Below are 23059 nucleotides of genomic sequence, written 5' to 3'. Positions count from 1 at the left end.
CTTTTAAACCTCGCATCCCTATCCGGATTGGCTCGGGTCTGGCGCGGGCGTGGGGCTACGGGGATTTTTCTGATTGGTCGAGCTACACTGCCTGGGAGTTCCCAGTGCCTCAGCCTGCCTAGAGACTAAACCTCAGGCCTAGCCTGCCCTTAGAGCCTGTCCTGGCTCCAGTTTGGTCCTAACACTTCTGCCTTCAGTCTTTCCCAGCATCAGGGTCTTTTCTAATGAGTTGACTGTTGCATCAAGTGGCCAAGGTATTGGAGCTTCAATTTCATTTCCTTGCCCCTCACCGAGGAGCTTTCCTTGCTGGGGACCCACCTGTGATGGGCGTCATTTGACTAAGCAAATTTCCCTGGGGAATAATCAAGCTTTGGCATCAGCTTAATGCCACCATTGTCATTGCGGTTGTAGCCAGTGGGCTCTTTGTTCTCAGATGAAGCTCTCTTCGTCATGGACCACACAGACTCATCTCTTGCTGCCAATCACACGCTTGAAGGAAGAGCTGGGTGTGTTTCTGAGAGGGAGGGGACTTCTCTGAAATCAGCTTAGACTAACATGGATGCAGCCGGCTGGTCTCCAGAGGAGACCTTCACAGAGAAGGAAGCTGGAGCTGACCCTACAGTCTCTTTCTGCACCAGCACCCACTCTGGTTAGAAGAAGCCGGGATCCCTTTATCTGCTGTCTCCTTCGACTTCTTCCTCTTGCATTGTTATCCTAGGGACTTCCTGCCCCTCCAAAGATCTGGTCACTATTTTATCAATATGCAAAATAAGTTTTAAAATACAGAGATCAGCTGAGCAACACAGAGATTAAAGTTCCATTTAAGGTTTGATTTTATAGCTAATACTTATTCATGAGTTTTGGCGGTGACCTTTTCAGCACCTTTTTAAGATAAATTTCTTAAGAGGAATTTTCACATTTTGTTAAGCTCATTATTCAGTAGACTTCACAGAAGGCTTAAAATGAAAAATGGGACTGTAACAAGATCTTTCGTGCAAATTACGAGGGGCTCTCCATTTAAATTGCAGAACGCGTACACCTACATGATGGGAGCGTGTGTGATTGTCTTCCGGTTTTTCTCCATCTGCGGGAAGCATGTGAGTACCTTGTGAAGATGCTGTCAAAGGTCACATGTACACCAAAGGAAGGAGAATGACTAGCTGGCTGCAGCTGCCCTTCTGGGTCTCCAGGGCTGCAGCTAACAAATTCCTAGACACCATAAGTCAAAGTGAGCAAATTGGTTGCTTAGTTATCTTGTGATATGTTTCCTGACATTTGTGTTGTTTTATTTATTCTTCTAATTTGCTAAGTGAGCTCAGTCATCATTTTAAAGATAACATATCAAGCATGAAAGCAAAAACTAATGGTCTTTCTCAATGCTTCATTTTTATCATTTTTATTTTTCATAGAGGTAAGTCATTTGGGGGTTCTTCCCAGGGTGGGCTGGTGGTAAAGAACACATCTGCCAATGCAGGAGACATGAGAGATGCGGGTTCAATCCCTGGGTCGGGAAGATCCCCGGGAGGAAGGTATGGCAACCCATCCCAGCATTCTTGCCTGAAGAATCCCATGGACAGAGGAGCCTAGTGGGCTACAGTCCATAGCGTCACAAAGAGTCAGACATGACTGAAGTGACTTAGCACACACACAAGTCATTTTCAATGCAGAGAAGGAGAATCTTCAACAAACATTCATGATCCTGTGATTCCAGATTTCTTGATATCCTTGTTAATGCTCAACACATTAACATGTATTTTTCGTGTTTGAGGCACAGTTTCCTTTTTTGTTACTTTATTTCATATCTAGTCCATATTTCCACATAATCAATATGTTTTGTATTTGATGGTTATTTGGTATTTTACCATTGTTCAGGTTTTGTTTTTGTGAATGTCTATTTGTGTAAGAATCCTGGGTCTACTTGCTTTCAGCCAAAAATATACAGAAGGCATCACAGAGAATCAGTGAGCAAGAGAGGAGAAACATGGGAGGCTAAAAATATTGGGGTGGAACTTTCATTCATTTGGCTGAAGTTTGAGATATAAGTAGAATTTCTCTATGTCAGATGAGTTTAATAATATTCAGATTTAATACCAAATAGCAAGCAACTTCCAAAGGATGTTGTTCAGTCGCCGAGTTGTGTCTGACTCTTGGCAACCCCCTGGACTGTGGCCCACCAGACCCCTCTCTCCATGGGATTTCCCAGGCAAGAATACTGCAGTGGGTTTCCTTCTCCAGGGGATCTTCCCAATTTCTTTACCACTGAGCAAGCAACTTTCAAATGATATCCTTGTAAATCACTTTTGTGTCAGACTGCTTAAATGGTATGTCCTTCCCAAGATGGCTTGTGAATTGATCATTCCCTGTATCTCTCTCTTTCTTTTTCTCTCTTTCCCCACCCCCACCCCCAAATCCTTCCTCTCCATTCAGGTAACACTGAAGATGCTTCTCCTGACGGTGGTCGTCAGCATGTATAAAAGCTTCTTTATCATAGTGGGCATGTTCCTATTGCTGCTGTGTTATGCTTTTGCTGGAGTTGTCTTATTTGGTACTGTGAAATATGGAGAAAACATTAACAGGTTTGTATATATTTATCTTTGTATTCAAATAGTAAACTTTTTTAGTAATGAAATCATGAGTAAATATGTACATGTTTTAAACAAAGATGGGGAAGCAATTATTCGAAAATTAAAACAGAGTAAAATGACCAAATTTTAAATAATGTTTTTCTCATTGAAAACAGTATGCATGCTTACTTTAGAAACTTTAGAAAATTCAGAAATAAAGGAAAACAAAAAGAACCCATAATTCCATCCCCATGCAGAAATAACCACTTCTAATGCCTGGTGAATTTCCAGCAATTTTTCTATCCACATACTGCCAGAAGTGATATATTATTTCTTTTAAACAATTTTGAGATAGCTTTGGCTTTTTTTCCTTTTTATAAGACAAGCATTGTAAGTTAGGACCCACAAATGATTATTATACATGAAAAGCATTTTTCAAAGATTGTCTTAAATTTTGTGGAACTGTATCAGAGTATTTCCTAACAGAAAAAAAATTAAATGTATTATGTTGCAGAGACTACTTATTTGATACATGGTGGTTACATCTTTTTTAGCATAATCCTTGTAAAAGAAGGAATCAGTTTTAATTGTCAAAGCTTGCTTTCCCAGTCATTCGAGATGAATGGCAATAAATTGTTGGCACTGTGCTAGGGTTGAGCTATTGAGATAACTCTACTTGGAGGCAAGTATAAATAACAAACAAATGAGAGGCTGTAACCTTCGGAAATGGTAACTTAGCAACCAAATCTGCTCCAAAATCCACCTGTTTTGATGGTGACAACCCTTCCTACTTCATGACAAACCATATCACTCATATTGTTCGTTTGTTTGTTTTTCCTTAAATTAGGCATGCAAACTTTTCTTCAGCTGGCAAAGCTATTACTGTACTGTTCCGAATTGTCACAGGAGAAGATTGGAATAAGATTATGCACGACTGTATGGTAAATGTCTCTTCATCACTAACAATGCCTAGACTTGGAAGCAGATGAAACTCTTTAGTGATGTAATGGCACCATCATTCTTGTAGTGTCAAGACTGTATACAAAACACATATCCTGGCTCTTTGATCCATAAAGCTGCATCCTCTTAAATTCCAGTATATACACATCCAAGAAAGATATCTAGTGAACCCAACTCAAGGTATTGTAGTTCCATTCAACAAATTTGCATTGTTCGATCCCTCCCGTCTTTGACATTCTGGCAGTCAAGTTCAAAGAGGAGATCCGATTCTTTGATTTAACTTCTTCAACAGATACTCACTAGGCCCCTGTTTTTGTGCTGGCCCCTGTACTAGGTGCCAGGGCTTCAGCGAGTCCAAGGCATTCTCGAGGAGCTTCTATCAGGGGTTCCGAGCCATACTCTTCCCCAGGTATCCTTGCTTCTAGGGACTAAGTCTTCACCATCCTCAGCTCTCAGTTCAAAGCTCAGTTCCTTCAGGAACCCTGCTCACACTAAGACTGCGGTTCTGTGTTCTCCCGGTGGTCTGTATTTCTTTTTTTTTTTTTTAATATAAATTTATTTATTTTAATTGGAGGTTAATTACTTTACAGTATTGTATTGGTTTTGCCATACATCAACCTGAATCCACCACAGGTATACACGTGTTCCCCATCCTGAACCCCCCTCCCTCCTCCCTCCCCGTACCATCCCTCTGGGTCATCTCAGTGCACCAGCCCCATGTATTTCTTCTTGGCTGTGTGTTGCACAACCGTAGTGAATTATCAGCTTGATTGGTTCATTTCATCTCCCTCTCACCCTCCAGACCAACTGACAAAAGAAATTTCTGCAAACGTGGCAGTTCAGTTCACACAAACCACCCCTGTGTGGTTACTGAGCCCCCGCGGTGCGATTGGTGCAACTGAGGAATTGAATTTTCAATTGTATTTTAATTGTATTGACTTAATGAACATAACTTTGAATTTAGATAGGCCCATGGAGTGGGCTTCCCTGGTGGCTCAGATGGTAAAGAATCTGCCTCTCAATGCGGGAGACCTGAGTTCGATCCCTGGCTCGGGGAGATAGCCTGAAGGAGAAAATGGCAACCCCGTCTAGTATTCTTGCCTGGAGAATCCCTTGGACCGAGGAGCCCTGAGGGCTACAGTCCATGGGGTCACAAAAGAGTCGGGCTCGACTGAGCGACTAACACTCACTGTCACTGATGTGGAGTTGGCGGCTGCCAGGTGGACTGCAGGACTCTAGACTGTCAGCAACAGGGAGGGGGGGCGGGCCTGGGGATAAACCAGGCACAGAGGAGGAGCTCAGGAACTTTATGTATGAGTGAATAAGACAGAATTTACCAAAGCAAAAATAATACAAGGCAGAATTGATTAAATTCTAGATAAAAAAATAAACAAGCAGAAGGCCGTGGAAATGTAGAAGAAAGACCTAGGTCTCTCTGACCGAAAGAAACCTGGAAGTTTCTCAGAGGTGTGTGAGTTTTATTGGGCCAGTGGGGAATGGGAAAGCTTAGGAACGTCCCTGGTGGTCCAGTGGTTGAGACTTTGTCTTCCAGTGCAGGAGGTTCGGATTTGATCCCTGGTCGGGGAGCTAAGATTCCACAGGTCGTGAGGCCAAAAACAACCAGAGCATAAAACAGAAGCAATATTGTAACAGATTCAATAAAGACTTTGAAAATGGTCCACATCAAAAAAAAAAAAAGCTTTTGATAACTTGAAATCTTGTACCGTTTAATGACGTCTCATAGTGATGCTCCAAGAATTAGGATTCTGACTTTTTCTTACATAATCTGAATGCGAATTTGCTGTGTAACACGAATTTTCCTAAATCTTAAGCCATTACTGAAGTCAGAGAATTTTTTAAAACGCCTTTTTATCTGACTTTCTGCATTTTGCATCACGACTACTGACTGTTCGGAGCTAGTGGAGGTGGCAGAAAGTGTCTCTTGGGAGAAACAACTTCATTTTTGTTGTGCTTCTCAATTGGCAATGAACTTGGGATTCTGCAAGACCAAAAGCGTGGCATAAATGAAATATTCTTTTTGATTTTGACCGCAGATGGTGTACCCAGTGTATGGGGCTCTGAGAGATCACTTTGAAGTTAATTATATTTTATATTGTTAGGAATACATTCACAATTACAGTTAGATAAGGGGAATTTATATTCTCCTCTGTTCTCACCCTGGCCCCCACCTCTTCCCTGTCATGGCCCCACAGGTCCAGCCCCCCTTTTGTACTCCCGATGAATTTACATACTGGGCAACAGACTGTGGAAATTATGCCGGGGCACTGATGTATTTCTGTTCATTTTATGTCATCATTGCCTACATCATGCTAAATCTGCTTGTAGGTAAGTGATGCTCGTTGAATATTTTTTCAATCTCTTTAAAGTCAGGTTGTTAGATAATTATGTACAATTTCCAAGTAATTATCCCGGGTTGCTTGGGGTGGGTGTTTTATGGCATTAATGATAAATTGTTGCCTCTTGGTCCAGAAACTGAAAAGGCCTTTGAAAGGCACATAAATGACAGTTGATTGCAATTTCAAGAGTTGTCCTATTTATTATGGCCATTAATTTCAAAAGCTGTTCTCGTGGGTTCAGTTGAACAAATATCAAAAAAGGCTACCTTTGCCGCCTTGAAATATCACAATTATGTTTTCAAAAGATGTACGTTGTCCACCCAGCTGTGGGGCCACCAGAACTCAATCTGACCTTTAAAAAGTGCCCTGGAACTCTCAACAAAGAGTTTGAGCCAGCTGGCATGAGCAGCTATAGACACAGAATGCATGTTTATGCTCGTGACCCTCATGTTTTGGAAAGGCAGGAGCTGGATGAATAGCCTGATCCAAGCGTAAAACATGCCAACTTGGAAACTGTACTAAAAGCCCTTTAAAATGTTGGCTTATAATGTAGGTGATAAAATTCATTATTTATAATCGATGTTTTACTTTTTGGGAAAAATGACAGATTAGCGTAATTGCCTAATATCCTCATTTTTCTTTTCTTTTCTTTTTTTTCTTTAGCCATAATTGTGGAGAATTTCTCCTTGTTTTATTCCACTGAGGAGGACCAGCTTTTAAGTTACAATGATCTTCGCCACTTTCAAATCATATGGAACATGGTGGATGATAAAAGAGAGGTGAGAGAATCGATTATTATCTCATGCCCCACCCCAAAGACACTTACTGCCTTATTGCAAACTTTTCAGTGGTTTTGTGGTTGACAGTTGACATGCATTGAATTTGGATTGAACGGCCATTGCTGAATTGCAGAAAGCTGTCATTGACAATTTAGAAGGAAGCGCTAGGAGGGGAGAGGGAAGGAAGTGCTCCCCGTCCTGTTCTTTCCGGCCATGAGTGTCCACTCCTGCCAACATTCGGAAGGTCAGCAAGGAGAAGAAACTAAGGAAGCTCTAAGAGGCCAACCTGGGCTAAGGGCAGGATGGGGTGAGGTTTCACATCACCATAGTGATCTGTAAGGCAGATTCAAACAGCAATTCTGATTAGAAGTGCAAAGGAGTTATTTAAGTGGTTTCTGAAAGTTACCATTTTGGACTTTACCATTTGGATGTTTTCATCATAAATCTTATCCAAGATTTCCTAGAGTGAGTCAGAGCAGCAGCTGCTCTTGCCCCCTCCCCTCCTCTCCCCCATCCCCCTCCTCTCCCCCATCCCCCTCCTCTCCCCCCTTCTTCCTTCCTCACCTCCTACCCATCCCCCTCCTTCCTCCCCTGCCTCCTCTTCCTCCTTCATCCTCTCAAACCCTCAGGCACAGTTCTAGGCACAAGGGATATGACCGTGAACAAGATGGCAAGGTCCCTGTGCTCGCAGAGCCTACAGGGATACAAACTATAAAAAGTGAAACAGTAATGATTGTAAAGATTATTTTTATTTCAAGAAGCAATAAACACTTTGAAGAAGGTGTGACGTGGTAGAGTGGCTGGCATTGGTGGCAGATGTTTTAGCAGGGTGGTCGTGAAGGCCTGGCTGAGCAGGTGTTATTTGACTTAACATCTGAGGAACGAGGGAAGTTCAGCCACGGGCAGACTTGGGGGAAGATCTGGAAATGGTTTCTGGGAGAATCGGCTGCGGACTCAGAGGCCAAGGAGCCAGAAGCAGAGCGGACGGGGTTTCCTGGACCAGAGCTGGGGTGTGCAGAATGGCGCACAGCTTTCCCCAGGGCCTGTGCTTTCTCTCCTCTTGGTGCCCCCACCGCCCCAGGCACTGGTCTGGGGGATTCTTTCCAAGACCTGGCTGTGCAGGTGTCTGGCCCCCTCTTCATCTCACCTGGATCAGCTGAGCTCTCCATCAATGCCGCATGCAGGGACCTGCCCTCTGTGGACACACACGAAAGTCGGCACACTGCTCACATGTGTGGACGTTAGTAACTGGCAGGAATTCTCTGGCTGCCAGCCTCCCTGCCTCTTGCCCAGTTCCTCCATTCAAAGTCAGAGCCAGGTTGGCACTGCAGGTTTTGTTGCCCCGAAGGGGCTCGGAGTCTGTATCTGCTGGGAGCCAGTCTTCCTGGATGGGATTGCCCTCTTGCTGGAGAGGACCTGGAAAGGAGTGGTCTTTCGGCAGAAGAGCAACTCAGAATCCATAATTACCCATGCCCAGCATCTGGACTAAGTGAAGGGGACGATCCTGCCCACGTGGGCCCCGTATTCTCAACTCAGTGCATCACTGTCCTCTCAGCTCACGTGTTAGACAAATAGGGGCACAGGCTGAGTCCGTGCGACAGGCACCAGGGAGAGACCGTAAAGCAAAAGGAGGGTGACCTCTGCCCTCCTGGCTCCTGGGCTGCCCCGTGGTGGCGGGGATGTCCCTACCCGCACCCACCCCCCAGAACCAGAGAAGCCCCTGCAGAAGGTCCCAAGAGCCAGCTCTTCATCCTGGTCTCCTCCGGGTGTGCAGACCCACCCTGCCTCCAGAGCCCCAGCAGCTTCCTTATTCTCCTGCTGGTTTATGGCAGCTTTTGAGGACTAGCTGTCGGCTCTTTGACTGTGAAAACAGAACGCCAAGCAAAAATGACAGTGCTTCCCCGCTTCCTCGGTGGCTCAGTGGTAAAGAACCCGCCTGCCAATGCGGGAGACGAGGGTTCGATCCCCTGGAGGTCAGGAAGATCCCCTGCAGGAGGAAATGGCAACCCACTCCAGTCTTCTTGCCTGGAGAATCCCATGGACAGAGGAGCCAGGCAGGCTACTGTCTATGGGGTCACAAAGAGTCGGACACGACTTAACAACCATCAACATGCTCTGTTGCCAGGGGGTGATCCCCACCTTCCGCGTGAAGTTCCTGCTGCGGCTGCTGCGGGGCAGGCTGGAGGTGGACCTGGACAAGGACAAGCTTCTGTTCAAGCACATGTGCTACGAGATGGAGCGGCTGCACAACGGCGGTGATGTCACCTTCCACGACGTGCTCAGGTACGGGGTGGGGGACGTTGGGGGCGCCGCTCCCAGCTCTGAGTCTCAGCTGCAGGGGCAATGAGCCCCCTGCCCCTTCGTTAGCAGGAAGGAAGAAATCCAGAGGGCTAGGAACCTGCTCAGTTCCTGGGGCCAAGCTGGGGCTACAGTCTGATCAGTCTTCTCACCCGCGGATCCAACCAGAGTTGGCCTGGCCCACCCAGAGACAGGCGCCCCGCTTGGTTGACACACCCCATTTCTAGACATTTCCTGAGGACCCCAGATAGGACAAAAGGGCAGACAGAGGCTCAGCCCTTTCTTCTCTCTGAGCGGCTTCTGCATTATTTGCTAGGATTGCTTTAACAAAGTCCCACGCTCTGAGCAATCTAAGCAGTCAAGTGGATTGTCTGGAGGCTGGAAGTGAATTCCAGAAGTCAGCAGAGGGGGTTCTGTCTGAGACTGGGAGGGAGGATCGGATCCAGGTCTTGCCCAGGGCTGCTGGTGGTTTGCTGGTCATCGCTGGTGCTTCTTGGCCTGTGGAAGCATCACCCTGATCTCTGCCTTCATCTTCACAGGACATGCTCTATGTGTGTGTGTGTCTGTGTGTCTGTCCAGGTGTCCCCTTTTGTAAGGACACCAGATCATATCGGATTAAAGACCCACCCTACTCCAGCACGACCTCCTCCTAACTAATTACATCTGTAGTGCGTGTGTGTGCATGCTCAGTTGCTTCAGTCGTGTCTGACTCTTTAGGACCCCATGGACTGCAGTTCACCAGCTCCTCTGTCCCTGGGATTCTCTAGGAAAGAGTACTAGAGTGGGTTGCCATGCCGTCCTCCGGGGGATCTTCCCAACCCAGGGATCAAACCTGGGTCTCCTGCGTTGCAGGCAAATTCTTTACTGTCTGAGCCACCAGGGAAGCCCCGTCTGCAGTGACCTGTTCCCAAATAAGATCACACTCTGAGGGCCTGGAGTGAGGACTCCAGCATACCTTTTGTTGAGGGAACACAATTCAACTCAACAGCTTCTTAAATGGGAGTCAGTGGATAAACTTCAAAGGTCCATGGTCTTGGAAAGAGATACAGTTCCATCTTTATTTTCACTAGTCATTGGCTGCAATGCAGCATCTCCTTCAATGATGAACGCAGGCGACAAACCACAGCAGTGTTAACAATACAGTAGCTGTATCTCTGTCACCAGTAGAAATCACAGACGTTTTCATGTCCATTACTGCATGTCTGATATCTTAAAATACCTGTTATGCTTCCCAGTTCTGAGATATAGTCATCATTTCACCTCAGCTAGATGTTACTATTCAATATAATAGTAGAGAAGTTCTTATTTTACTGTATCACCACCTTTTCAAAGAAAATAATCCAAGGACTCAATTTCTGTGTAATCCGTTTCCTGTGTAATGTAGATTTCATAATGCATTCAAAACCTGATGCTAAGAAATGTTGCATCAGCTGCACTGCCAAAGGATCCACGCCCCAGAAAAAGTCAAGAAAACCCTCTACCAGCCGTAGCTATGTTCATCGTGTTGCAAATACCCAGCCAATTAAATGCTGGGTATTAGTCACAATTTTCAGGAGCATCCATGCGTACAGAAATATGTTGTAACTGGAATCTGAGAAATGACCAGAACAGAGGAAGGATCTGGGAGAAGTTGTCTCAAGTTATCGATTCTACCTCCCTCTCTTCACTTCTTCTGGGAGCAAGTAAAAAGACAGGACAAGATAAGGCAGAAAACACAGATGAGAGCCAAGAGTGTCCGCTCTCTCAAAATGTCACCTCATCTTCCTCATAGTGACAGTTTCAGGCTGAAAGTGAGGTGTATAGACACATCACTGTCCCCACTAATTAGCATCCAGCCTCTTTGGATGACATTGTGTGTCTGATCAAATGGACCCAGATGAAGCTGATGGAGGCATCCTTTGCTCCTCCTTATCCTTCTCATCCTGGATGTGATCACAAGTGGTCCACAACGATGAGATTCTTAACAAGGCAGGGGAGAGCATGTTCTTCCCCAGTGGTGGGAAGAAGCTTAGCAATCGAGAGTAGGTCATGGAACTGATACCAAGCTGAATGGGGAGGGCCCCCCTCAGACACCTCCAGGCTGTGATCTGGGCTGTGTAGATGGATGTGAGCTCACAGCTGGGGGGTGTGACTATGCGGGACAGCACCCAACTGCCAGAGGGCACCGTGTCCCACTTTGGCTGCAAGCCTCTCTGCCTGGGCACTGCCTCGTTGCCCAGGCGCCCCCACGCAGCACGTCGGCTGAGTCGCTGTCAGTAGCCGTTGTGTGGGCCTATTGCGCTAAGGGCTGAATGGGAGTGAACAATGCACCCTGGCTTTCAGCCCATCTGAAATGAATAAGGAAGGGACTTCCCTGGTGGCCCAGTGGCAAGATTCCACTTGCCACTGGGGGGGTGTGGATTTGGTTCCTGGTTTGGGAACTAGCCCCTCAATGCTGCAATTAAGAGTTTTCATGCTGGGCTTCCTGGTGGCTCAGCTGGTAAAGAATCCGCCTGCAATGCAGGAGACCCCGGTTTGATTCCTGGGTTGGGAAGATCCACTGGAGAAGGGTTAGGCTACCCACTCCGGTATTCTTGGGCTTCCCTGGTGGCTCAGCTGGTAAAGAATCCACCTGCAATGTGGGAGACCTGGGTTCGATCCCTGGGTTGGGAAGACCCCGTGGAGAAGGGAAAGGCTACCCACTCCAGGATTCTGGCCTGGAGAATTCCATGGACTGTACAGTCCATGGGGTTGCAAAGAGTCGGACATGACTGACTTTCAATTCACTTCACTTCACTCCATGCTGCAACTAAGGATCCCACATGCCATGACCAGGATGGAAGATCCCAAGTGCTGTAGCTAAGACCAGGCACGGTCAAATAAGTAAATAAAAACAGATGTTTAAAAAATAGAACAAATGAGGAAGATCTAGGGGAGCACATGAGATCAACTGAGAGGGAAACAGTGGGGGCCAGGAGAACGGGATATGTGACCCACAGCCAGGCAAATTTTTCTGTATATAAACATGACTTTTTTTTATTAAACTCTTTGTTTTGTATTGAACTGTAGCTGATTAACAATGTTGTGGTAGTTTCAGGTGAACAGCGAAGGGACTCAGGCATATCCATGTGTATCCCTTCTCCCCCAGACTCCCCTCCCATCCAGGCTGCCACATACCATTAGGGAGTTTGGAATGGACAAGTACATAATGCTTTATTTAAAATGGATAGCCAGCAAGCATCTACTGTAAGCACAAGGACCATCACCAAGTTGACCTGAATGTGAAGAAAGTATAGCAAAAATAGTCTTCCTTCTACAGGGGAAGTTCCAGACTCTTAAGCAGCTGGTAATGAAGGTCATAGCCTAGCCTGGATCTTTTGTGTAATGAATGCTGATGGTGTGGTAAGCACCTTGCAGACAGCAGCGCGCTTCATCCAGTGGAAAGGGAGGTCCGTGACTCTCCTCGGCTGGTAGATGAGGGTAGAGACAGGGAGATGACACAATCAGATGGTCAGCGGTGGCGTCCGAAACGTACACGGCTGGAGGGAGTTGCGTCCTCTCTGGCTTCCGTGATGGACACGAGCCTGGCCCCCAGGGGCATCAGAGCTCACCACTATGCCCCCCCCGACCCCGCCCAGCATGCTCTCCTACCGGTCAGTGGACATCCGCAAGAGTTTGCAGCTGGAAGAGCTGCTGGCCAGGGAGCAGCTGGAGTACACCATCGAGGAGGAGGTGGCCAAGCAGACCATCCGCATGTGGCTGAAGAAGTGCCTGAAGCGCATCCGAGCTGTGAGTGAGCCAGACCTGCGGGCCTTCACCTCCTCCTCTTGGAGGAGGAGGCAGCAGGGAGGGAGAAGGAAGAGGAGGCCAAAGGAGGGGAGGAGGGGGCACGGAGGGGTTGGGGGAGGAGGAGGAAGAAGGGGAGGGGGAGGGGGAGAAGGAGGGGTTGGGAGAGGAGGAGGAAGAAGGGGAGGAGGGGCCAGGGGAGGAGGGGGAGGATTCGAAGGAAAGAACTTTGGAAAGAGGAGGGGGGAAGGGAGGAGGAAGGGGAGGGGGGAGGAGGGGGAGGGGGAGAAGGAGGGGGTTGGGAGAGGAGGAGGAAGAAGGGGAGGAGGGGCCAGGGGAGGAGGGGGAGGATTCAAAGGAAAGAACTTTGGAAAGAGGAGGGGGGAAGGGAGGAGGAGGGGTTGGGAGAGGAGGAGGGGGAGGGGAGGAGGGGGAGGATCCAAAGGAAAGAACTTTGGAAAGAGGAGGAGGGAGGGGAGGAGGAGGGGGAGGGGAGGAGGAGGGGGAGGGGAGGAGGAGGGGGAGGGGAGGAGGAGGGGGAGGGGAGGAGGAGGGGGAGGGGAGGGGTGGAGGGGAGGAGGAGGGGGAGGAGGGAGGCAGAGTGTCCAAAGGAAAGGGCTCCCACAGTATCTGGATTGGATCCTTCTGTGATCACCTTATGGACCTTCAACCAGGTCACCCGGATCCATTCACAGTGATTCAAACCCTAATTCTGGCCCAGAGTCAGCCATCCCCTCTTGAGCAGAGTCCGAAAGAAGTTTCCATTGAATCCCATCTTTATAACACAGGTTGAATGTTTAAAAAGCAGTTTATGGATATTAAAATATTTACGATCGCCTTTTACGAAACGCAGGTGTTTACAATGCCGACAATCTCTACGTGTTTGAATGGCAATTGGATTGACAAAGCTACTTTTAAATTGCCCCTACAAAGCCCAATGTATCATTGACAGTGTTTGATCTTTAGTTAAAGACCACCTCTCCCCAAAAGTTATGATCTGCTTCCTGAACTATAAGCGCTAAGATTCTCTAATTCATAAATCAATGAATGTGTACTGTGTTGACTGTGTTTGCAGTCAGCTCTTCTATTTGGTCATGACTTTTATGAATGGTTTTGACCTATGCTTGGAAAGGGCAACCCACTCTAGTACTCTTGCCTGGAAAATCCCATGGATGAAGGAGCCTGGCAGGCTGCAGTCCATGGGGTCGCAAAGAGTCAGACACGACTGAGTGACTTCACTTTCACTTTCACACACAGGGGGTGGGAAAAATCAAATGAATCAGTAAACGTTTATACAGAACAAAATTTTTATCTTGTTTCTAAGAACATCAACTGCAAAGCGTATCTATTGGAGCAGAAAAGGTCCCCAGAGAAATGGACCAGTCCAGCCTCGTATAGCAAGGCAGCTGTGAGAGATGCCCCCCCCGCACTAAGTCCACTCAGTGTTCCCCACCCCACGCCCCATCAGCCCTGCTAGGTCAGGGATCACATCTGCCCCCCACAGACCCTGTTAGGGCATGGGCATTGCTGCCTCTCTCCCAGACCGTCCTGGCCTCAATGCGTGCCGGGACAGGTTGGCCCACTGCAACCAGAGCAACTAGAACACAGCAAGGGTTTCTCTCAACCACCCAGGTGTCCTGCTTCTTACAACTTAGAGGCAAGGAGTGAACTGCTTGGCTTAGTGAGCATAAGATAAGAAAAGAAGGGGAAAAAAATAGAAACTCATGTTAATGATCTAAAAATCCTCTTATACTGTATAAAATAGGGAACTGTATTCAATATTGTGTAATGACCTATCAGGGGAAAATACCTGAAAAAGAGAGAGAGAGAGAGTGTGTGTGTGTGTGTGTGTGTGTGTATGCTGCTACATGCTAAATCGCTTCAGTTGTGTCCAACTCTCTGTGACCCGATGGACTGTAGCCCTCCAGGCTCCTGTGTCCTTGGGATTTCCCAGGCAGGAATACTGAAGTGGGTTGTCGTCTTCTTCTCCATTATATATATATAATAGTGTTAGTTGCTCAGTCATATCTGACTCTTTGTGACCCCATGGACTGTAGCCCACCAGACTCCTCTGTCCGTGGGATTTCCCAGGCAAGAATACTGGAGTGGGTTGCTGTTTTCTCCTCTAGGGGATCTTCCTGACCCAAGAATCAAACCCACCTCTCCCGAATTGCAGGCAGATTCTTTACCATCTGAGCCACCAGGGATATGGCTGGGCTGTACACCTGAAACTTAGATGATATTATAAATTGACTGTATTTCAATTTAAAATTGTTTAAAAGGAAGGAAAAACAATACTGTTTAAAATAAAACTTACACGGTAGTATCAGTGAACATAAGGATCGTTATGCAAATGAACATTCCAAGCCCTCCTCTAAAGCTGTCTGACACCCATCAGGGAAAAACCCTTATTTGGAAGCTCTTAAGTGGTCACCGGGCTTCCCTGGTGGATCAGATGGTAAAGCGTCTGCCTGCAATGCAGAGACCCGGGTTCAATCCCTGGATCCAGAAGATCCCCTGGAGAAGGAAATGGCAACCCATTCCAGTACTCTTGCCTGGAAAATGCCATGGATGGAGGAGCCTGGTAGGCTACAGCCCATGGGGTCGCAAAGAGTCGGACACGACAGAGCGACTTCCCTTTCTTTCTTTCCTTCTTTCTATTTTTTTTTTTCAAGTGGTCACCCGGCAGGCAGGTCCTTTGGAGAGAGGAGAAGAGAGGAATATTTGAATGGTGGGGGCAGGGGATGTTGGGCTGACTTTCCCGTTCCTGAAAGAAGGACCCTGTCTCCATAGAAACAGCAACAGTCCTGTAGCATTATTATCAGCCTGAAGCAGAGCCAACAGCAGGAGTTGAAGCGGATCCTCAACCCACCCAGCATCGAGACCACGCAGCCCAGCGAAGACCTGAAGACCAACAGTCAGGACAACAGCGTGCAACCCGAGGTATGGGCAGGGGGTGTCTGTCACCCGTGGATGCTCACAAAACAGGAGGCGGTGCCATTCACATAGTCATTTCGCACAAGTGATGCTATTTCTAACAGGAAGTTAAGTTGATAAAAAACAACTGCAACAGGTTGACCCAGTTTATGTTTGTGTCCTTGTCATCCCTGAATTTGTGGAACTTATTTCAAAAGATTCTGATTTGTATGGATACAAAAAAAAACAAAAACAAAAAAACCCACACAGGAAAGCTCTAAATTTAATAATCCTGTGGATATTTGTCTAAAGAGTTAATATCGCGTCTGTAAGGGTTTGAGTCCAGCCATGGACTCCTCCTGTGACTTAGGAGAATATGGTTTGCCTAGTTCTGCCCTCAAAGTTTTCTCCTCACCGAGTCCCAGAAACTTGCAGTCAAGTGAGCAAAAGGTTTGCAGTTGGCCTTCAGCCTCCTTAAACAGGCTCATCGAGGATTAGTCCTCCTTTTGTGGGGCATCAGAAGAGCATATGGAAATCGGGGAGGCTTAGCTTAAGGACCTTCTGTGTACTGGGGCTCAGCCTAGCTTCATTTCCAGCCTCCATCTGCACATCCATAAAACAGCTCAGCGTCACCGGCCTCCTGGAGGGCGTGTGAGTGAGAAGCAGCTGGCAGGAGGCCCGGGCCTTGTGAGGCTTTCGAAGTGAATCAAGAGGAGCTGGCCCAGCATTCTGATGTGTAGTGGCACAGTCAGGGCCGGCGACAGACGCTGAGGCCTGGGGCTCCGTGGCTGAGCAGGACCTGCCGAGGGGCCTCTTGCGCCACAGCCCTGTTTTGGGTGGGTTCACATGTCATTGGCTCCCCCGACCCCCAGCCAGTAGGCATCATGGGTCACTGAGACTTGGGCTAGGACGGTCAACACAGGGGACAACGTGGGGTGTCTACAATGGCCCTGCCACCTGTCTGCCCCGACAGCGGCCAGCAGTGTGGGGCTGGCAAAGCAGGGAGGTGATGCTGCCCGAGCACTCTGGTTTGGGGTTAAAAAAACTCAAGAGGGGTCACGGAGGAGAGGTGAGGACCACAGTACTGATTGGGAAGGAAAAGATGCTGGTAAAGCAGAGACTGGGTGAGATGCATGGAGGAGATCCAGGCACTTCCTCTTGACCTCAGTCTTAGTTGATGGAGTCTCGTTCTCCTCCGGGGCTCATCCCAGAGCTTCGTCTGCTGAGGATTCATCTGGAAGCTCTAGGCACTGACCCCCAGGTTGGCAAGCGTGTGCTGCCCCCAAAGCAGGCTGTCTCCGCTACCCCCACTTCTTCCTGGAAGCCCTTCCCTGCCGTTCTTGTGCATGGCAGTGCCCCCAGGAGTGGGGGGCACGGGGCTGTGAACATGGAGGAATCCAGGAAGGATGCCCAAGAAAGGGGGCCACCTGGAAAGTCAGGCTTTTCACCCTCACAGTGTGCGGTGGTGACTTTGTCAAATTTTCCTTGACTCTTTTGCCCGTGTTCACCCTTCCAGTCCTCCTAGTGGACACGATGGGTCCACCGTTTTTCCCCACTTGACTTTCCCATGGGGCTTTCTTTCTTTCTTAAACTGAAATGAGGGGCCAGGCCAGCGCACAGAGGAGGGTGGAGGAGAGCACGTGGGGAGAGATAACTGCCTGACTCTCCCCCCACCCCCATCCCTACAGTCGAGCAGCCAGCAGCAACTCCTGAGCCCCACCCTCTCGGACCGGGGAGGGGGTCGCCAGGACGCAGCCGAGGCTGGGAAGCCCCAGAGGAAGTTCGGGCAGTGGCGCCTGCCCTCCGGTACGTACAGCAAATCCTTTCTCCAGCGGTTGGCTCGTCTGAAAGGTTGTTGTTCAGTCACTCAGTCGTGTCTGACTCTTTGCGACCCCATGGACTGCAGCACGCCAGGCTTCCCTGTCCTTCACCGTCTCCTGGACTTGCTCAAACTCACGTCCATTGAGTCGGTGATGCCATCCAACCATCTCTTCCTCTGTCGCCCCCTTTTCCTCATGCCCTCAGTCTTTCCCAGCATTGGGGTGTGAAGGGTATCAGTGTTCTTTGTGTGTCTGGGGTCTTGAGTTTCAAAGTTCAGGTCCACATCTAAAGTTATTTATAGCGACTTCCCTGGTGGTCCAGTGGCTAGGATTTCAAGTTTCATTGTAGGGGGCCCAGGTTCTATCCCTAGTCTGAAAGTAAGATCCCAGAAGGTCATGCAGTGTGGCCAAAAGCAACAAAAAAGAATAAACAGATAGTGAAATGATGAAAAATATACACTTCCCTCATCAGAAACATTTTCCTCAAAATGGCTTCTCTAAGTAGAACAATGTTAGCCCTTGTTTTCAGCTAATAGAGAAGGCAGCTCCTATTTTTTTTAAGTTTATTCATTTATTTATTAAGCTGAGATGAGTCTTCCTTGCAGTGCATAAACTCTCTAGTTGTGGCACATGGGCTTAGCTGCCCTGTGGCCTGTGGGATCTTCTCTCCCAGGTCAGGGATCAAGCCCTCATCTCCTGCATTGGAAGGCAGATTCTTAACCACTGGACCACCCAGGAAGTCTCAGCAGCCCCTATTAACAAAGATATTATAACCACAACATAGAAAGATCAAGAGATTATCACCACAGGCTTCCAGTGCACATTCCAGGCATCCTCTAACTTAGGTAACATTCGTTACTCTGAGAGGGAGTAGGTGGGTCCACTCAGAAAATGACAAAGGATTCTCAGAAAAGGAGCAACAAAACCTACTGAGTGCAGTAGAATATGTTTCAGTACTTACTATACACCAAGCACTATCCTAACTGCCTTCCATCTGCTCCTTCATTTGATCTTCACAACCCTATTATTTTCCACATTTTACTGATTCAGTGAGAGAGTTTTCTTCTAGAGCGGCATAGAAAACCAGGATAATCCCATTCAGGGCACACAGAGTGAGAGGGAGAGCAGTGATCTTCCCAGTTCAGTGCTTTCTCTGTGGATAACTGAGCCCACAGGGACGTGGAGGCTTCTTACATTTGTCCAATGCCTCTTAACAGCAGAGAGGGAAGTCTTTCTTCCTCTTGTTGTTGTTTAGTTGTTAAATCACATCTGACTCTTGGCGACCCCATGGACTGTAGCCTGCCAGGCTCCTCTGTCCTTGGGATCCTCCAGGCAAGAATACTGGAGTGGGTTGCCATGCCCTCCTCCAGGGGATCTTCCCCACCCAGGGATGGAACCTGCATCTCTTATGTCTCCTGCATTGGCAGACGGGTTCTCTACCACTAGCACCGCCTGGGAAGCCCCCATTATCAATCTGCAGGATCCAGTGCTTGGAAAGGTTTCATACGTGACATCTGTGGATGGGACTTGCTCGTGGAAGGCATGACTGATGGGACCATCAGGGTGTTTCAGGAATAGCTCGCGATGGGGCCGAGGTTGGGGGCAGGGGGATGGGGAACCACGCCATGGTGCTCATGGGGCTTTTTTTGATTCCGCAGCACCAAAACCAATAAGCCACTCGGTGTCTTCAGTCAACTTAAGATTTGGAGGGCGGACCACAATGAAATCTGTCGTGTGCAAAATGAACCCCATGACGGACACCGCTTCCTGTGGCTCTGAGGTTAAGAAGTGGTGGACCCGGCAGCTGACCGTGGAGAGTGATGAAAGCGGAGATGACCTTCTGGACATTTAGGTGGAAACCAGAGTGGATGAAAGTCCACTGGCCAAAACTGACTTCTGATGTGTGCTTTCATTGTCCAGTGAGCCATCTGTAATTGATGTATAATTTAAGTCCAACTTGTAACAAGGTTTTGTAGAACTGATTTCTGGATCCTGCCATGGGAAGGCATAAAATTGGGTCCATCAAAGCTGTATCTGTGATGAGTTATTGCCACAATTTCAGGAGAATCAGCACGATGACCATATCCATAATATTAGACACTATACTAATGCCAGATGTAGATCATTCAAAATTCCACATCATCTATGTAAACTAAGGTATATATTCATGTATACGCTCATGCATTATTACCAGCCCCTGAAAGAGTGCTTAGCCCAAAGTAGCTGATATTTATGGTGCAAGAGGTATAGTTTTTAGTTTGTGTTTTTCCCACTTCTTCAAGAAATACTTTTCTTGGGAGAATTTATTATTTATGATTGATCTGCAAAGGTCAGCACCGAGTTCATGCTAAAACAATAGTAGTTTTACAAACTACAGATTCTGAATTTTTAAAAGTCTGCTCTTTTTCTCATGTTATTTTTTAAAATCTGCACAAACTATTTAGAGATCCGAACAAGTCAGTGTCTGTCCCCAGTCACTCAGTGGAACTGTGGCCTGCTCCCAAGAGAACTCCATGTACAGGTTTCAAGCAAAGAATTGGCCTGAAGAGCTGACTGGTTTAAAACAAACCTATACATAGATCACTCAGGGGGAGCATGGGTACATGACGATATTGAGTTTCTTTAAAAGCCCTTTAATCTCAGTTTAGGAAAAAAAAAAAAGTAAAACTACATGATTCCGCTTAATTTAAAAATCTTCACACGTGTGATGTTATCATTGGCTTCATTTCTTACCCACGGTTGGTCCCTTTGGCCATAAATCAGCAAAGACATTATACCTTGGCCGCAACACACCATTGCCGTGTTCAATTCAAAATGATGGCCTTGCTGAAACTTCCTTGGTGGTCCGATGGTTAAGAATCCGTCTTTCAATGCAAGGGATGTGGGTTTGATCCCTGGGAATCTAAGATCCCACAAGCTTATGCACTGCAACTAAGACCCGATGCAGCCAAGTAAAAAAAAAAAAAAAAATTTTTTTAATGATGCCCTTGCTACCAGATTCTCCTGCAGAAATAATGGTACTCTCCAAAGTCTGGCTTTCAGCTCACAGTTTAGGTATCTGACAATTCAGCTGTATTTGTTTTACACATCAGTGGTCCACGTCCTCTGGATGGAACCTTGGTTCTCTCACGTTGTGTCAGCCAAGTGGAGGTGCACTGGGGCCTTTGACTACACTATTTGTGACTGGAGATTTGCTGTTTAGATGACTTCAGTAGAGTGATGATCTCAGAATCCTTTGACCACCACCCCAGTCCCCAGGTTCTGTGTGACCTCTTTCTGTTTCTCTCTAACATTCTTAAACTAGCCAAATATCACATTCCCTCTCTATAACAAATGTGCCACAGTGGCGACGGTCCATACCACGTTTATGTGATTAATTGTGACAAGATAATGGACAGTTAAAGTCAGTGCAGCCAAAAGCATTTTATTTCATTTTTATGTTCACTTGGAGTTTCCTTTTTGTACATAAGAAAATAAATATTGGATTTGTAAAAGAATTTACTCCGAGTTGATGATCATTTCTAAACCTTTTTCCTGTGTGTGGGCTTGCAGGGAGGGTAGGAGGGGGGCTTGGAGGTGGGGCCACCAAGGAGCTGGCATTTTGCAAATTCTGAATATTCTGTCGATAATTAGTTGGCAAAAGCACTGTCCCTGGTATTCATTTCAGCTGAGTCCCTAAGCCAGAATGTTCCTTTCGCGTTAGTGCTTGTAAGGCTGAACGAACACCCTGTACCTTCCAAATTCACAACAGAGCAGAAAAGGAACTCAGGCGGCCAGGGCACGGGTCTGTACTAGCGTTGCACGCAAACAACGTGTTTCTCCTCTTGGCTCATTACGCTTGAGTGATACAGCCTCATCGTCCAAAACGGCTGAGCCTTTCCTAAAAAGTTTGTAACTGATGCTCAGCAGAACATCATTGTTATTCATTCTGCAGCGAGGGCAGAATAGCGATGCACTTAAAGCTATAGCACGCTCCATTTGCAGTGAAGGGAAACAGCTACATGACCCCCGTGGAACTCAGGGCCAGCCTCTTCCTGAAGTCAGCAGAGTGGACAGTAAGCCCAGAAGATAACACACCCCACCCTGCTTTGAGATTTTTCATCAACTTATAAACAGGCCGGTTATGCAGATGGGAGAACTTGGACCACGGCGTCCCCTGGTCCTGAGGGAGGCCAGGCACTGACACTAATCCTGCCGTCATGCCACCCACCGCCTTTAATTAAGGGAAGCTGTGGGTTCTAGGGGCATCAGGAAGCGTCAGGGATAGAATGCTTGATGCAGGGCCCCCAGGGGGCCAGACCACCCATGCATCGCACATATGGTGATTCAGGGGACTCGGAAGGAGGATGGAGAGAATGGCCAGAATGAGGCTATTCACTCTAATCTCAGTGGTGGGTCAACCGCAACAGCCATCAGCGGGGACTGGCCGTCTGTGCCCAGCTCATGCCGAATAGGATCGGGCACACAGAAGAGAAACTGGACTCTAAAGCCTTAAGAAAAAGCCGTTTCTAGACCAGCTGAATATGTTTGTCTCTCTGTAGGAAGTGGCACACACCACACTCAGGTGCTTTTCACTATGCTGCCACCAATGGCACCCTTCCTCAAAGTCCTTCGAAGGATCCCCAAGTAGTAAGCTGGCAAAGTAAGGCAGCCCTAGTTGAAATTCAGGTGAAGATGAGAACCCCACTCACGTGGCCCCATCTCTCCCTTGTTACGGACTGAATTGTGTCACCCCTCCGCCCACTCCCCCCCAAAAAATGATGTGTTGGAATTCTAGCTCCTGGTCCCTGCGGATGCGACCTTTGGGAACAGGGTTTTTACAGATACAAGGAGTTAATTTATGGTGAGGTCATTCCAGAGTAGGGTGGGCCCTTAATCCAAAATGACTGGTGTCCTTATAAGAAGACAAGAGAGAGCTTACTTTAAAAAAGTAAGGAAATTCTGCACGGATGAACCTTGAGGACATTATACTAAGTGAAATAAGCCTGCCACGTAAAGACAAATACTGTATGATTCCATTTATAAGAGGTATTAAGAGTAGTGAAATTCATAGTAACAGTAGAATGATGGTTGCCAGGGCCTGGGGGAAGGGGACTTGCCATTCAATGGATATAGTTTCAGTTTTGCATAATAATGTGAGATTGGTTGCACAATAGGGTGAATGTACCTGACGCTGCTGAACTGTACCCTTGAAATGATTAAAATGGTCAATTTTGTTATATGCACTTTATCAAGATGAAGCATTTTTCTCATTTTAATATATGATGCACCATCTTATCCTAAAACCTAGGAGCCAAATTGAAATAGCAAAACAGTTCCAAAGCCACACTTATGCTTCCACATCTGCTTGCTTTCTGTATTTGACCAGTATATCTGGTTTAAATTGAATAGTCTATTCTTTTCCCCAGTAATGTGTGTCACTCATTCAAAATTTAAAATCTTCCTGTACTATGCTGACTAAATGTTCAAGTCCCATTTGAACAATAGAGAATTTTTTTTTTAAAAAAGCATTGATTATTTATTTGTGTTATGGCTTTACATGTGGCTATTAACCATGTAAACAATACCGTATATAACTATCAAAATAACTCAATTGGAGA

General features: G+C 47.1%; 1 protein-coding gene across 1 annotated transcript in view; it reads left to right on the top strand.

Moving 5' to 3' along the window:
• NALCN (sodium leak channel, non-selective) overlaps positions 1 to 19311 on the top strand; it is a 283373-nt gene extending 264062 nt beyond the window's left edge. The window contains exons 34-43 of the mRNA XM_052650063.1: positions 1029 to 1097; positions 2428 to 2576; positions 3412 to 3505; positions 5738 to 5870; positions 6545 to 6660; positions 8786 to 8943; positions 12576 to 12726; positions 15517 to 15666; positions 17328 to 17445; positions 19118 to 19311. Coding sequence (XP_052506023.1) covers positions 1029 to 1097; positions 2428 to 2576; positions 3412 to 3505; positions 5738 to 5870; positions 6545 to 6660; positions 8786 to 8943; positions 12576 to 12726; positions 15517 to 15666; positions 17328 to 17445; positions 19118 to 19311 — 1332 coding nt within the window. The remainder of the gene's footprint in view (positions 1 to 1028; positions 1098 to 2427; positions 2577 to 3411; positions 3506 to 5737; positions 5871 to 6544; positions 6661 to 8785; positions 8944 to 12575; positions 12727 to 15516; positions 15667 to 17327; positions 17446 to 19117) is intronic.
• The last annotated feature ends 3748 nt before the right edge of the window (positions 19312 to 23059 follow it).

Source organism: Budorcas taxicolor, chromosome 12 (genome assembly GCF_023091745.1).
Source record: "Budorcas taxicolor isolate Tak-1 chromosome 12, Takin1.1, whole genome shotgun sequence".
Lineage (NCBI taxonomy): Eukaryota > Metazoa > Chordata > Mammalia > Artiodactyla > Bovidae > Budorcas > Budorcas taxicolor.
This window is presented reverse-complemented; position numbering and strand designations above follow the sequence as displayed.